Consider the following 13,508-nt stretch of genomic DNA (forward strand, 5'->3'; position numbering starts at 1 on the left):
ATAAAGATTGATTGACTTAATTGGTCTAATTCTGACCTGTACAAATGCAGGAAATCATCTACTTTGCGAATTCAATTCAATTAATCTCTTTTTATACAGCGTCTGTTGCAATCAAATCCTTCCTGTTTTAACTTGTGATCGTAACCAATGCTTGCGATGTAGTGGAAGAGAGTGAGAAACTTCAATAAAAATATTGTATTTATTATTGTTGTTGAATATTGTTTAAGTTATTTTTTTTGGGGTGACAAACGCTGACATTGGGTTCAATGTAGATTTTATTATGTCAGTTTCTATCACCAATTTTAATCTGTTTCTCCCTCTCTCCCATCTGAACAGGGGTGGCCTATCCAATCAGGGTGTTGAAGCTTTTTTTATTTTATTTTTTTCAAAACCAGAGATTCGTGGATAAAAATGCACAGATTCAAGACTCAAACCTTTAATTACCACGTGCATGGTTAAAAATCCCTTAGGCTTCACTGTAGAATAAATTGAATATATTTGGAGAGGTTACCCAAGAGAGGTTGGTGTCATTGGGAATTTGTGGTAGGGTGGGGGTGAGAGTGGATCTGTCTATAGCCTTATGGCTTGTCGATAAATACGGTCCTTCCTCTTTGAGGTCCTGCTCCTCATACTCCTGTACTTCCTATCAAGACCAGCAGGTGTGTGTTGGGGGTGGTAGGGGTCTCTGATGAGGGAGATCAGATCCGCAGTAGCTGTTCTTGTGCCACACCATTATGTTGAGGTAAGGATCCAGGTGAGGTCGACACAGGAACATTCAGGAACTTGAAGCTGACGGCATGCTCCACCTCCAGGACCATCCCCTTCATCTTGTTCAGGGAGAAGTTGTTGCTGTTGCAGCATTCTACTAGACTGGACTCAACTGGGTATCAAATGCTGCTAACAGGTGGAATGAGAAGTGTGTGCAAGGGTCATGTCAAATATTGATGGATTTAAAAGTAAGACTCTTCTAAAGTTGGTAGAGAAGGAAAGAAGTGAGCCTGGGAGACCTTCAGATTCAGACTGAAACTGCTGGTAGCTTGTCTCATCTTCTTAACCGCTCTGTCCCTTTAAGGGTCCACAATGGGTGAAGGCAGGGTCCACCCCTGGACCAGTCCCCAGTTCATTGCCAGGCCATATATGAGTATTTGTGAGTTCGGTACCTTGCTCAAGGGTACCTTGGCAGTGCTCTGAAGGTGTTCTGGCACCTTCCCCTACTACCAGAACATGGGGGCTCGAACAAAGAACCCTCCATTTCTCAGCTGAGTCCCCAACAGGCTCATGAGAAATTAGGGTGTTGGTGAAACTGGTCAAACATGTCCGGAAAAGTCATTCCATCGATTCAAGAAACCTGAATGCTTCCTGCCTTCTTCTTGCCCCTTTCTGTCTCTTGTGTGCTGCATGGGCAGAGGTGTTGCCTTGGTTCCTGTGTTTCGTGGCCTCCAATCAAACCAGAGCATCAATCAATCAATCAATCAATCAATCAATCAATCAATCAATCAATCAATCAATCAATCAATCAATCAATCAATCAATCAATCAATCAATCAATCAATCAATCAATCAATCAATCTTTATTTATATAGCGTCTTATACAATCAAAATTGTTTCAAGGCGCTTTCCAGAATCCCAGGGCCTGACCCCAGACAAGCAACAGTGGCAAGGAAAAACTCCCCTTTAACAGGAAGAAACCTTGAGCAGGACCAGGCTCATGTAGGGGGACCCTCCTGCTGATGGCCGGCTGGGTAAAGAGAGAGGAGAAGGGGGAGGACAGGTAGAGGATAGGATAGGTAGGAGAGGAGAGGAGAAGGGTAGAGGAGAGGAGAAGTAGAGTGAAGGGGAGGGAGAGGAGAAGGAGGAGGAGAGGAGAGGAGAGGAGAGGAGAGGAGAGGAGAGGAGAGGAGAGGAGAGGAGAGGAGAGGAGAGGAGAGGAGAGGAGAGGAGAGGAGAGGAGAGGAGAGCACAGAAACACACACAAAAAATATGATGTACAATCACTTCAGCGGGGCCGGAGGTCATTATGCAGCTCCGAGGGCGGCGATACCTGTAAATAAATAGGGAATCAGCATAACTAGTCTGCTTGATGAGGAGAGGAAAGGAGAGGAAAGGAGAGGAGAGGAGAGGAAACCATGACTCAGTGGGGTGACAGAGGCCTGTCAGGTGATCATGTTTCTGGACCCCGGCAGCCTTGGCCTATAACAGCATAGCTAAGATGTGACCTAACGATTAGACGACCCCCTAAGTATGATAATTTGTCTGTCTATGATAGTAACTGGAACTACTGAATTGGTAACAATAAGCTTTTTCAAAGAGGTAGGAAGGTAGCATGAAGACCCAGGCTTATGGTGGTTTTGTTCAGGCCTCTAATTTTCATGATCCAAGAAAGCTAAAATTATCTCCTGTTTTGGGGTTCAGTACTGTTCCTCTAGTTGAGATTGCTCAGACTCAAGCCTTTAAAGCAACTTCTGCCCATATTCAATCCTGCAACTGCCAGACCACCTCGCCCCTGCCCAAATTTGTCTGCTTCAACTCTCCTCACAATAAACTCAATTAAGCGGCTCTTCTGCCTCCTGTTTTTGAGTCCAGTTAAAAGAAAAATGTAAAACTTTTTAAAACAATTTCAGGGAGAAGGGCAAAATACCAAAGGAACAAGAATGGACACCCTGGCCTCTGACAGGGGACCCATATTAATACCTCCATGATGCAAGGGGGATTTTTTTAAATGAATTTATGATGTAATATAAATACAAATAGGGACAGATGGATGGCGACACACACACACACACACACACACAAATGTTACCCCAAAGAAAACAAACTAACAAATTAATAAGCAATCTATTTAATTTAAATCAACTCTTTCTTGTGGCTGGCAAAGAAATCTTTCATCATGCATTGTGGAAAACCAGCACAAAACTAAAAGAGAGTGGTCAATATGCTTTGTAAAACGTCTCTGAACTGCCTGTGGTGAAAGCACTTTGTTTAGTTGTTTTACAAATGTAAACTCAGCTTTAAAGGCTGACACCAGAGAAAAACTGTTTCATCTTTAGAGGTAACGCTATTCAGTTTTTTTTTATTAATACGTCATAATGTTGGTTTATTTCTTTGTACTATTGCGCCATCTGCTGGTAGAGATGACCATCTACATCTACTTACTGTACCATAAACAAAAAAACAGGCAATCGGTATAAAGGTACAAAAAAATAGATAAAAATAAAAATTCCTTCTAATAATATATTCACACTGACAGGACCTCAGAAAATTGTCATTCTGTTTTTGTCAGCTTTGGAATTTACTTACATGCCAGCCAGCTTCGTTACAGGGACATTTCCCTCTGTAAATTGCTGTTTGTCTTGTGTGGACTCTAACTCCACAAGAAACACTTTAATTCCATTAAACTAGCCTTAAATAAACTCATCACACATGTTTTAATTACATTGATGGCTGAGAATTTCTCCCAGCATTACAAGACCAGCATTAAGACCAAATCTTGAATTTAAATCAGTCCCAACAAGAATGGTCCAGTTTATCCTGATCTTTCCCAGAAAAAATACAGCTCAAATCTTTTCACCATAAAAGCATGGTCAAACATTTAGGGTCCCAAAAAAAATTGCATAATTCAGGTGGGAAAGCAAAGACAAATTTCTTCCACTTGTTGTTATTCTTATTTTTTGTTCTTATTGAGAATCTAAAATCATCCATTTGAACTGAAATAAGTGCACCGGTCAAATTATTTTCACCACTTTGCAACATTTTAATTCAGGAAAGTCTCATAATAAAAGGTTCACCTGGGCTGTGAACATACTATATTCAACATATCTAACAACATTTTTTAAAATTCTGTGGTTGTATTTTGATAAAAACAAATCTTTGATCCCCACGTGAAGTATAAACTCTAATTCTCATAGACTGTCGTTTCTGATAAGGCAAGAAAGAAAGGTGTTAAGAAGAAACAGCTTGTGTCACTCATTCAATTTAATCAATTGTCCTTGTGCCGGCAGACAGCAGGAAACATTTCCTGCTGACAGACAAGACGGAACAAAAACATTATCTCTTCTACAGAGGTTATAAAACCTCATCTGTGACGTGAATGAAGGCATTTATATCAGTATCTGACAAAATCAGGATGTGTAATGTGATAGATATTACATCAGGCCGATTGAACCCATATGAAAGTACATAAATCCAAATGGTGGTACTATTGTGTGCATGTGTGTGCATCCATGCATGTGAGAAGACTAGTTTTATGATGACAAAACACATTTAGATATAAAATGCTGTTCAAAACTACACATTTTAATTACACATCAAGCAGTTTGAAAATAAATTTGGATGATGAAGAACGGCGACGCCTGCTCTCTAACGTTTGACTGGATTCTTAATGTTCTTCCATTAACAGAACAAGACTGATGTTCTCAATTTGTATTGAGAGATTGGTGGCTGCAATAATCTCTTTAGATCTCCACTGGTCGAGAAGCCGAGCTCCACCTCCTATAGTGTAAGAAATGAGTTGAACTCATACATGTTTAAATTCAGTCCTCTCGGAGCACCGAAAGGACCACAGGTAAGTCCAGGCAGTGGCATCATATGCCACAATTCCAATAAGCACTGCAGTTTGAACCCAGGTCAGGGTGCTTTATCAGAGTTTGTCCACTAAATAGGCCCTCTACAGGAGACAATAATCTATACTTTGACCTTGAAGGGCACCTTAGAGAGCACTTGTTCATGTTTTGATCACTAAAAAGGCACCATTGAGGTTGACTGTTAGGACACCACCAACCACATCGAACTTCAAAATACTGGTTGGGAAAATGATCTATGCTGCTATTTTGTTCAACATAGATCGATTTCTACCTGACCTGTCTATAAAGATGTTATTTTAGGATTTACAAAAAAAAAAGAAGCCGTATCATATACGGTGTACCGAGCAACATATACTGTATAGCTGAGCCAGATTCATTGATCAGTCACTCAGAACATTAAATTTCAACATCATCATGTAACATCATTATGTTCTCCTCATGATGTTACAGAATAAAGGTCCTCCAACTGGATTACTTGAGCAGATATGTAAATTTGAGCAGGTTTTAGTTAACAACATCAGCAAAGTACACTCACGAATCACGCTCTCATCCTTTTTTTGTTTTTAGCTTTTTTGCCATGTTTTCAGTGCACGCGGCCTTAAACAGTGGTCGTGGAATGCGGCACATCGAGGGTCTGCAAGCGATACGTCGGTGTGCGGGTGTGTTTGCGCATGAGGCTGTGTACAGCGTGCCTATATCGCTCTGACATCAGATTGTACAGCAGGGGGTTGATTGCAGCGCTGAGGTAGAAGAGCACAGAGGACACCAGGTTGAAGTACTGAGACAGGTAGTACAGAAAATACTGCGAGTCGATGTGCGTATTATTGAAGGTTGTGTCATTCTCTGTGGTGGCCAGGTTCACTGGTGTCACGGGTTGCGTGTTTGCGTTTCCAGCCTCATCACATTGTTCAGCTGGATCAGTATGTGTTTCATTTTCAGGGATGGAGAAGCTGGTGTCTCCATCAGCGTGTGTGTTAAGTTGGGCTTCTGCGACTACATCACGGGTGGTCTCGTCATCCTCCCCAAGGGCCTGTACTACCGAACTTTCAGTCTCAGATGGGTGATGTGACAAAGCATAGTCGAAGTTGACAAATCCGTCTGGACCGCTGTCGCCAAGCACATGTGAAGTGTTGCCCGTGTGTCTGTCTGAGCCCAAAGTAAAAAAGAAAATGGTCCGACCCACATGGAACGGCAGCCAGCACAGGACAAACACCAGGACGATGACTCCTGCAGATGGCGAAAAGGACAAATCCACACAAAATAAGTGTTGCTCATTTAAAAAATGAACAGCTGGAAAATAATAATCTCAGACATTGATAGCCAATAATTGCTTGAAGGTTATCTGATTTTCTTGACCACTACATCCCCTTTAGATTCATGAAATCTATCTCAGCTCCACATGGGCCAAGGCAGGAGACACCCCTGAATGAGTCGCCAGCTCATTGCAGGGTCCTAGGTGAGCATTTGGGGGTTTGGTACCTTGAAATGGGGGGAAGGGCCAGGACACCCTGAGCAAGGTACCCTTCAAGCCCGTGCCAGGAATTGAACCGATAACCCTCTGCTTCTCAGCTCAGTCCCCTAAAGACTGAGCCCCCACCACCCCACAATTGCGCTCATATTCAAGCAACAGGTGTTTGCAAGGTAAGTGGTGGTGACGGTTTCTCACCCAGCATTTTGACAGTGTGCCGATTGTTCAGATCTCTGCGGCTGTTGTGCGAGCGGAGCCAAAGGGTGCGTCCAATCAGGCTGTACACCAGACCCAGGATGCACACAGGTACCAGGAAGTACATGTTAGACAGAACCAACATGGCTGACAACAGTCCGGAGGAGACGGCGTAGTCCGTGCAGCGGCACTCTCGCACGTCCATCTGCGTTCTGTCACCCCCGTCCATGTCTTCTCTTCCACCTCCCTCGTCTTCTTTCATTTTATTCTGTGTCCTCTTTCCCTCACCTTTGACTGGTCCTTCTTCTTCTACAGCACTGTCTTCATGCTCTTCTTCCTTCTTATTCCTTTCTCCAACTTCCAGAGTTTCGTCTCCTCTGTTGAACCCCTTTGTCACTGCATCGCTTTTACTGCATTCATTTATCTCTTTGTCTTTCAAATTAATTACATCAAGTTCTTCATCCTTCAAAACCAAATCTGTAATTTCTCTTTCCCTTGCACCTATTATAAATCCTTTCTCTCCTTCCTTGCCAGTCCATGCTCCATTCTCCCTCCATCCAGTGAGTCCTTGGTCCTCACTGCCGACTTCCTCCACACCAACTATGACCAACACCGGTGCTGCACTGATGGCTGCACCCAGCCAGATGCAGCCAATAATAGTCCTGGTCCTGCGGCGTGTGACCAGAGTCTTGGCTGTAAATGGCCAGCAGACCGCCAAGTATCTCTCCAGGGAGATGAAAGTAATATGCAGGATGCTGCAAAACGTGCAGCATTCAGAGAAGAACATTGTCAGCTTGCAGGACAGTTCTCCAAAAGGCCATGGTCTGGGCCTCCAGAGCTGGAAGCGATGGAAAAACAAGAGAAGATGAGCCAATAATGCTGCCCTGCTCACATTAGCATTCTGATCAACATGTGACACGAGCACATTTATTGACATTTCAATTTAGCTGCTGCAGGAAGTCCAGACCCTAATTCTCAAAGTGACTTTCCACAGTTGATACGCCATTCTCGAAATTTTGAAATAACTGTGCACATGAAATGGATGCCTAAATAAAGTGAAGTCACCTGTTATATTTATATACATTTTTCTGAACCACTAATTTTCCCTTTCAGGGTCTCAGGTAGGGGGCTGGAGCCTATCCCAGTGGCCTACAGTTGATACAGAGGCACCCCTGGATGAGACCTGAACTCTTTCCAGGGCAACTATGTGAACTATTTTTGACTGTGCTGTGATTCTGCTGCTGATTCACAGTTATTTGCTGGCTTCTCCATGCAAATTAGCCGTTGTTTAATGTAAACTCCAGATTAGCCTGTATTTGCATGAGCTTTACATAAATGTGATTCCCTTATTCCTGACCTGTGCGGTACTATAAACACTTGACAATAAAGCATGGTGGATGAGGGACAGTAACATTCCCTTATAGGTTACATGTTACCCAAAGGGCAATTGGGGGAGGAGGGGTGCAATGGCACTGAATGTTAAGGCATGGAGAATAAGGAATGGCAGGTTGATATTGGCAAGCTGTAATTCAGCTTTCAAGTAATTAATTTTGCGACAATAACAGTGATTTGAATGAAAATAATGCACAATAACTTTGAGATATATTGTTTTTCTCTTCTCTAAATGTTGCCAGTAGAAACCAAGCATATATAACTCCAGTTTCTCAGAAATCAGTATATACATTAAATGTGGAACCTGTTTTGCTTTTGTTGCATTTTGTGTTTATTTTTTTTTATTTTTTTTATCTTTATCATTTGTTGATGGGCCAACTTGATAAGAATTCTTCTTGGAGTCTTTTTGGACTTCTCATTTTTGGTGTCCAGATATCATACATCTTTGAATGTAAGGCATTTGTTTCTCACTTGAGTTTCATCTCTCAATTAACGTCAGTCTCCATCTACAAACTCAGTTCAGTTTAAATCAGTTTTACTCAAAGTGTGCATTCAACAGGGCAGGCTGTCATTATTTTTGCTTCTTTTTTTTAAACACAGCTTGTTTCTTCCCTCAAAGCGCCCGCACGCACACACTGCTGCCATAAAGCTTTTCACCGGTGAACACCTGATGGTAAAAATGATAGAAGAATGATCCATAACTCTAGCTGCCCTATTTCACTTTGGCGTGTAATACAAGAAAACCTAATTTGGCAGCAGGGAATCTCCTCAGGCTAAGGGAAAGTGGACCTATTTTAACCACACAGTGAGATCACAGCACATCAAATAGACAAGCATTTGCAATACATCATCAGGCCACATTAGGATGTATAGTCATATATGCATCCTGCACTCATATAGACTCAATGCATGTACCTTATACAGGTCCACTGGCAGCAGCAGCAGTATCAAGATGTCGCTAACAGCCAAGCTGCTCAAGGAGAGGTAGGTAGAGCTTCTCATGTAGGGTCGAAGCCAAACCACCAGAATCGTTAGTATATTTCCCAGAAGTCCAAAGAGCATCAGTGGGATATAAATGATGGTTACACACACTGGAATATGGAGAAGTGATTAATTTATGTGAACTGTAGTGACTCTAGAACAAATCAAACAAGAATCAATATAGGGCTGTTATAGCTTGGTTGATAGTTGCATGATAGCGTTATATTTATAGTATTTTCAATACCTTGATAAACAAAAAACATGTACAAAAAAGTCTACAAGGTATAGCTCAGTTTCTACCCACCTAACTCTGTCAGTCCAAACACTGGTTCCTCCCACTGGCATTCTTGATTCAAACACTTCTGTAGAAAGCCTGAAGCCAGACTACAGTTTTCGTCTTCACACCCACTGCCGCTTTCGTCCATCTCCAGAAAATCTGTGATGTTGCTCAATGTGGACCATACAGAGAAGTGGAGTGGAGTGTGTCCTCCAAGTTAGAGGACACAGAGCTGGTGCCCACCTATAGATTATCTGTGAAGCTTGATCACAGCAGGGAGACAACAAACGACAAGAATAGTTAACAAACATGATCGCTGTGACAGAAATTACAGAAAATCTAAAAACATGGAATAGAATAACCTTTAAAATTGTACATACAGTATAGTCATTTTTACCTAGCTCGCCATTCTTTATCGCTAGAAAGAACTCTATGTTATTGTACCCACTGACTGAGAGGAGCTCCGTTTTTATCTTGGTTCCGCTCTCAGGTTGTTTGCTGGTGAGTCAGTGACTTACACTTACACATCACATCTGTCTCTCGCTCCCCCCACATCATCCTCTGCCTCACCCTCTCACAGCTCATCGTTTTTTACATTCTAATCAATTGTCATGAACCAGCTCCGGGCTCAGACAAAGTAGGGAGAACACACAGGATGGATTTTAGAACAAAGGGAATTTATTGATGGATAGTACAAAACAACAAACCAGACACAGCCAGGGTCGTCACATCAATATTCCAATGTAAAAAATGTTATGCATGTTTTGACAGATTTGTAATTTCAAAGTGTGATGTCCAGGTGGCCATAAACAGACATTTAGATATACTTGTGATTTCTGGGTGCAAGACAAGTTTCAGGTCAGGGGATTCATTTTATTGGAAGAGTTTGAGAGAATTCCAAGGGAAAACAGCATCCTATGGTAACTTTTGAATATAATGTTCAAGTGTTTTAGTTAGTTTTTTTAGTTACTTTTTTTTAAAGCCTCAGTAATGTAGATGAAGTGATGATAATGGTAAAGCTAATAGATACAGTAGCAAAAAAGTAAACTGCATTTAAAAGTGATACTCCTATAGGTACCTTTACTCCGTATTCTTGATATTACCATCTCCCATTCATTATATAAATGTCAATGAACTATGGTTTTTTATGTGACCTTTTATACTTTTCACAAGGGTATTGAGCTAATATGATTCCATGCACAGTTACAGCATTAAATATACAGTATATAAACTCTTTGAAGGAGGTCTGTTGTCTTTACGCGAGAATTCCACTTGTTATAACACTCCAGTGTGATAGGGGGCGCTAGAGCGCTGCTCTATTGCTGGTTAACAAAAGAAGTCCTGATTCCTGTTCTGAGACAGACGAGATGGCACTTCGAGGGGCATTTAGGACCAGATGCGGTTTATTAAGTATGTCTTCATGTCCATGTGAAACTATTAACTGTTCAACCTATTAATGACTTTATTACTTGGAGGATTCTTTGTGCATTTGCTTGATTGCTGGACTGTTTTCTGGTTTGCAGAAACTAGAGCAAAGGTCAATGCTGTCTAACCCTAACCTTTACACGTTTACCATTCATTGGCCATTTAATTGCAAACGAACACCGCCATTAACTGTTTAATTATGTACGGATAGTTAAGGAATACAGACCAATATAGATTTCCAGGTACTGAAACTGATATTCAAATAGCAAATCAATAAATTAAATGCGCTGGCATGTTTGTAGGGGGGAAAGTTTCACCATAATCTATGGCAATGTTGATCTGCTGTATTTACGTAAAGTATCGATCTTTTATCAAGCAAATTACAAATTTGAATTTGACTGAAGAAGAATAATAGCGTCATTGCTTTTTTAGTCCACTAGATGCTGCTGTTGAGTTTTGTTCCTTTTACAGCAAAGGTTACCATCTTATTTTAATTGCATTAAAATAAAAATTGTATTTTAGTTGTCTTCTTGTCATTGCTTGTTCTGTTAAACTTAAATTAGAACTTTTGTGACTTTTCCATTCATCTATGTTTTATTGTGTTATGCTTTTTTGGACTTTCTTGCTTTTCTGTACTAATGACTAGAAAAAAAATTAAATTACAAAATTAAATTGTATACCTTTTTTAATATTATGATGGAAATTTTTATTTTTACTTTGCAATAGTGAATGTCTCATATTCAAAAGAAGATTTAAAGAGTATGTTACAAGAACAAGAACTCTTTTCCTTTAAACATATGTCACGAGTTGTGTGTTCACCTGGGAAATTTAAGGCAACTTTTTCACTTCTCTAATGTATGTGTTTATGTCTGTCTGCAGGTTTACTTTCCCAAAGACTTCCCCATGGTAATCATGTCAGAGGGTGCGTTTCTCCTTTCCTCTCCACCCATCGGAGGAACAACTCCACCGCACCTAAGATTAAAGTGGATTTTGACCAGACTGCAGGTGCCAAGATATAGTGTAATCTGTTGTGTTCCCCTTTTGACTTAAATTGTGAAGTTTTGGAACATTGTGGACAGCTTTTTGATCTTTTAGCGTACTTCAATTTGTCAGGCAGTGACAGCTTCATTCAACAGACATGTTTCATCAAGTCATCTTAGGGGGGGGGCGGGTGCTTTTTTTCAAATAGGGCTCTTTTAGGTTTGGATAGCATTTTCTCTTATGATGCAAAATACTGCATAATAGCATTATTTTGTAGTTTGTAGTCTAAAAAAGGCAATAAATTTAATGGCTTGAAAGAGTGCAGTTTGATAAATATACAAACAAAAAAGAAATTGGGAAGTGGTAAATTGTTTCTCACAAGACTGACGATTACCTCCTCTGTCCGTCTGTAGGTGTGTCTATAATGACCTTGCAAAATCCACCAGTCAACAGCTTAAGTTTAGACTTCCTCACAGAATTCTGCAGTGCTTTGGAAAAGCTGGAGATGGACAAGAGCTGCAGAGGCGTCATCCTCACCTCAGTAAAATCCAACATTGTTGCTTTTATCATCATTATCAGGTAGAAGTGCACAGTTTCCCATGCACCTGTGTGGTTACTGAATCCAGGGTCAGCCCAAGGTGTTCTCGGCTGGGCTGGATATCATGGAGATGTATGGGAAAAGTCCAGAACGCTGTGGGGAGTTCTGGAGAGCTGTTCAGGAGATGTGGCTGAAGCTTTACAGTTCCAACATGGTTATCATTGCAGCAATTAATGTAGGTATAAGTTAAAAGCTGATTAAATGATTACACATTAAAAGATACTTGATCATACTTTGCCCCCCTCTTTTCCACAGGGTTCCAGTCCCGCAGGCGGGTGTCTGATGTCTATGACCTGTGACTACAGGATAATGGCGGACAACCCTCGTTACAGCATTGGCCTTAACGAGACACAGCTAGGCATCGTAGCACCATTTTGGTAAGAAACCATAAATATGGAAACTGTAGTCATATTCAGGAGGAATTATTCCATATGAATTGACTGATTTCTGGTTGCAGGTTTAAAGAAACCATGGTGAACACAGTGGGTCACAGAACTACAGAAATAGCTCTGCAGCTAGGACAGCTCTACAGCCCCACAGAGGCTCTAGACATTGGACTGGTGGACAAGTTGGTACCTGAAGACCAGATCATCACTACAGCCACACAGACGATGACCAAGTGGTTGGCTGTTCCAGGTATGCTGCATAGTACTTAAAACATAAGGTGATTGTGAGCGTTGTGCAAATTTGGTAAAATTCAGTTTATTCTGATAAAACTCTGGAGCTGTAGTGAGACTTTTTGTATTGCTACTTTCCAAATCATTGCACAGACCACGCCAGACAAATAACCAAGTCCATGATGAGGAAGCCGACCATCGACAAGTTAATGTCCAAAAGAGAGCCAGACATCCAGAACTTTGTCAGTTTCATCACCAAAGACCCCATCCAGAAGTCGTTGGGCCTGTACCTGGCAATGCTTAAGAAGAGAAAGAGCTAATGAAGAGTAAAACCACTACTGCCTTCTGTGTGTTGTGTTAATTGATAAGCTGTGTTAAAGTTCTTAATGGTGAGAATGAATAATACACATTGATTAATAAACATCTAAATGCACTCAGGTTGCACTGCCTTCACTCATTTTCATATTTGCTCTTGTGGCACAAGTCAGCGGTGCAGAATTCATATAAACATTAAGGGTTACTGTCTTAACGGGGTAGTCCTGGTCTTGTGCATCTGTACAATGAAGCAGTGTTTTGTAATGATGTTTTAGGCAGAGGTCAAGAAAAATGAATGTAAATATTGGTGGTCTACCTCAAGCAAAAGAACTCAAATAGTGTTAAGTGTTAAATAGTGTTAAGAACTATACAGTCACTTCAATAACCTGGTAATCTTTTGAAGTAATTAGATAAACAAAAATACTGTGACCAGTACCATGAGGTCATAGGTTTGTGGTCACTACATGTGGCTGAAATGCTGCTGAAATTGACCTCTTTAACAGTAAAGGAATATTAACTGTGTGTAACTTGTTTAGCGATGTAGGTGTTCTTGAGGAGCTTTTAAAATCCTGAGGATTTTAAAGGATTAGGATTTTTTTTAATGGGGACACTGAATTGTACTTTGATTACTTTAATTAATTACATTTTTGATTTGGTATTTTATAGCATGACTGAACTA

The 13,508-nt window shown here is 40.9% G+C and overlaps 2 protein-coding genes across 2 annotated transcripts; one reads left to right on the top strand and one right to left on the bottom strand.

The window, feature by feature from the left end:
• Window positions 1-5,059: 5,059 nt before the first annotated feature.
• Window positions 5,060-9,377, bottom strand: LOC101064466 (uncharacterized). Its single transcript, XM_003964385.2, has 6 exons — window positions 9,291-9,377; window positions 8,921-9,155; window positions 8,551-8,726; window positions 6,247-7,081; window positions 5,671-5,807; window positions 5,060-5,610 (listed from the first exon to the last, which is right to left on the bottom strand). Exons 2-6 carry the CDS (start codon window positions 9,039-9,041, stop codon window positions 5,179-5,181), a joined length of 1,701 nt encoding a protein of 566 aa, XP_003964434.2. The 5' UTR covers window positions 9,042-9,155; window positions 9,291-9,377; the 3' UTR covers window positions 5,060-5,178.
• A 795-nt stretch (window positions 9,378-10,172) lies between these two features.
• Window positions 10,173-12,949, top strand: eci1 (enoyl-CoA delta isomerase 1). The gene is made up of 7 exons (XM_003964386.3): window positions 10,173-10,303; window positions 11,198-11,323; window positions 11,713-11,840; window positions 11,926-12,072; window positions 12,153-12,274; window positions 12,355-12,533; window positions 12,668-12,949. The coding sequence occupies exons 1-7, from the start codon at window positions 10,261-10,263 to the stop codon at window positions 12,832-12,834; spliced, it is 912 nt and encodes a 303-aa protein (XP_003964435.1). The 5' UTR covers window positions 10,173-10,260; the 3' UTR covers window positions 12,835-12,949.
• The last annotated feature ends 559 nt before the right edge of the window (window positions 12,950-13,508 follow it).

The sequence above is a fragment of the Takifugu rubripes genome, chromosome 5 (assembly GCF_901000725.2).
Source record: "Takifugu rubripes chromosome 5, fTakRub1.2, whole genome shotgun sequence".
NCBI lineage: Eukaryota > Metazoa > Chordata > Actinopteri > Tetraodontiformes > Tetraodontidae > Takifugu > Takifugu rubripes.